At 62.8% G+C, this 2,799-nt stretch overlaps 1 protein-coding gene across 1 annotated transcript in view; it reads left to right on the forward strand.

The window, feature by feature from the left end:
• B4GALNT4 (beta-1,4-N-acetyl-galactosaminyltransferase 4) overlaps positions 1-2,799 on the forward strand; it is a 30,671-nt gene that overhangs the window by 14,449 nt on the left and 13,423 nt on the right. Inside the window, exons 11-13 of the mRNA XM_035896065.1 lie at positions 1,869-2,012; positions 2,263-2,372; positions 2,710-2,799. The exon at positions 2,710-2,799 is cut by the window's right edge and continues 4 nt beyond it. Of these exons, the coding sequence (XP_035751958.1) occupies positions 1,869-2,012; positions 2,263-2,372; positions 2,710-2,799 (344 nt within the window). The remainder of the gene's footprint in view (positions 1-1,868; positions 2,013-2,262; positions 2,373-2,709) is intronic.

Here is a 2,799-nt window from a genome sequence, read left to right on the forward strand (position 1 = left end):
GCGGGACCCCCTCAAATCCCCCCCCCCCCCCCCCCTTCAGTCCATGCAAACTTACTGTGCATTCCACGTCGCGCTGGAGCGAGATGTGGGAAGGAGAGGAGGTGGCGTAGGTCTCGGGGCCCATCGGCTTTGGCTCAGGTCCTGGCAGGAGATGGGCCGGGGGCTGTGCTGGGGCAGGATCAGTCCTCTCCCTCGTTTCTCTCCCAGGTCGGGGCTGGGATGGGTGCAGGCAAGTTTCTGGGTGCTGAGGACGGGGGAGGCCCCATCCCTGGGTGCCTGGGGTTGGGCAGCAGCATCCTGACCCCCTGCCACCCTCCCGCTCATTCTCCATCTCCTGGTTTTTTTTTTCTTAGTGGCGAGGTTTTCTCCCCAGCTTGCAGTTTGAAGTGATCGACTCCTCCTACATCTCTCTGTACACGGGTAAGGGCCGCGCGTGTCTGCCCGCAGCCACGGTGAGCGAGCTCCCAGGTCCTGGGGGCATCAGGTCCTGGGGGCATCAGGTCCTGGGGGCATCAGGTCCTGGGGGATCAGGTCCTGGGGGATCAGGTCCTGGGGGAAGATCTTGGCCTCTCAACCCCCCCGAGCTTCTGCTGGGTGTAAGGAAGGAGGCAAGGGGCTGCGAGGGGTAGGGTTAACACTGGGCATGTGCTGCGGACCTTCCTAAAAATGGGCTGTGGAGGTTCCGTGCCACGGAAACGCAGCTCTCCCGGTGCCTCGTCCCTGCTAATGAGACCGCGGAGGGCTGGCTCCTCGGCCGGGCCCTGAGTTACGCGGAGCTGTCGTGTGAGCGGGGATGGATGGCGCGAGGCGTAATTAAATCTATAGATCTTCTGCTTCCTGTCCCTTCCCTGGCAGCAAGAAAGGACTTGATAGATGGGTCCTGCCCCGGTGCTCAACACGCTGGAGGACTGGTCATCAAACATGCCCTGGCTGGTGTCGATAAGGCAGGGCGGGGGGACCGGCAAGGGGCAGGGATCGATGGGGAGAAGAGGGCTGGGGGGTATTGCTGGTATCGATGCAGGTGCCCGCGGGATGGACGAAGGGCAGGTAAATTCCCCACCCCTGACTGCTGTCTGTCAGTCTCTGCCTCTTTCTGTTTCTCTTTCCCACTTCCCGGGCTCCCCCAGGCCCCAGCGGCGTCCCGGGGCAAAGCCGCGTCGCTCGTGGGGAGCCCGTCCCCGCGGCCAGGGGTACGCCAGCGGCACGCCGAGCAGGCTCCACCCGGCACCGCAGAATTTGGGGCTCGGGAGCTGGGGGCTGTTCGCTTCAGGAGCTGCCTGCTTCCCGGCTGCTGGAAAGGGAGCACCCCTGGGTGCTGGGGCAGGCAGCGCTGAGCGTGGCCGAGGTGACCAGAGCAAGGTGACCTCCCTTGGGGAGCTCTGGGGGCTGGTTGGTAGCCAAGGACAACGTGCCGCCCTCATCCCTGGAGCAAAACCAACTCGTCTCGCGTTTGCCTGCGCCTCGACGAGGAGCGGTCGCGGTTTAATTCCCATGTCCTTGCGAGTTAAGGCCCCGAGCGTTCCCAGCCCTTGCCTTTGAGCGAGGTGAGGGATGCTGTTATCGGAGCCGGGCTGCGGGCCGGAGATGGGTTGTATCCTTGTCCTCTGGGTGCTCATTAGCTGATGGCAATAATCATTAGGCTGATTAGTCAGCGGGTCTGTGACCGGGTGAGAGGGCTGGAGGAGCTAGGTTTGCCCTCCACTCCTCTTGCTCCCCTGGGAGTAGGAGGAACCCACCATCCTCCCAGCCCGCTTGGTTGGGAGGGTTGGAGAGGTTGGCAAGTGCCACCTTGGGAGGATGCTCCTGGGACACAGCGCCCCATGTGCGTGTGCCCTGTGGGGCTCAGCCCCTGTCCTCGCTACCTTCAGATGAATCAGCCCTGAAGATGAACCATGTGGAGCACATCCCACAGACTTTGGCCAGCCACAGCGGGAGCTACCTCTGGGAGGCGCAGCAAGATGAGCACGGGGCGGACATGCTGAAGGCTGACCCCAGGGACACCTTCTTCCTCAGTAAGTGGTTGGGACCGGCCCCTCGCACATCTCCCTGGTGTTTTGGTGGAGGAAAAAGGCGGGACCCCGCTGCCACAGGCACCCCAGAGCTTCCCTCCTACCTTCTGCCCATCTCTGGGGTGGAGAGCACCCCTGCTGGAGTCTGTAGGGGGGGACACTGGGATGGTTTGAGCTACAGACTATATGGTGGGTTGGACTATGGGGGTGGTGGGGCATGGCCTGGGGCTGAGCCGTGGCTGCTCCTCCTCAGCCCCTGCGATCGAGGCCTCCCGAGTGGAGAACGTGCTGGTGCCCTGTGCCTACAGCCCCACCTACGTGGTGAAGGACTTCCCCATCGCCCGCTACCAGGGCCTGCAATTTGTAAGTGTCTCCCTGCGGCGGGGACAGGGTCACGCTCCCATGGGAAATGTGGTGAAGCAGAGCGCTTTGCCACCGCCCCAGGGTAGGGATGTTTCCACCTGGTTAAAATCCAGGAGCAAATGTCCCTGGCTGGAGGATCAGGCTGAGCTTCCCCATCTTGACCCGAATGGGTTTGGGTTAAAAGCCCCATGGGGTGTTTGAGATGCTGGGGGTCACCTTGGTGTTGAGGGGACGTGCCGGTGGCCTCAGGTCCATGGCTCCTAGCCCAGCTGGTCCCCACTTCCTCGGAGCGAGCCCGCTCTGCGCCAGGGTGACGGTGGCGTGGTCATGTCCCCAGGTCTACCTCTCATTCGTGTACCCTAACGACTTCACGCGCCTCACTCACATGGAGACGGAGAACAAGTGCTTCTACCGGGAGTCCCCTCTC

This window comes from Egretta garzetta, unplaced genomic scaffold (genome assembly GCF_000687185.1).
Source record: "Egretta garzetta isolate BGI_Z169 unplaced genomic scaffold, ASM68718v1 scaffold746, whole genome shotgun sequence".
NCBI lineage: Eukaryota > Metazoa > Chordata > Aves > Pelecaniformes > Ardeidae > Egretta > Egretta garzetta.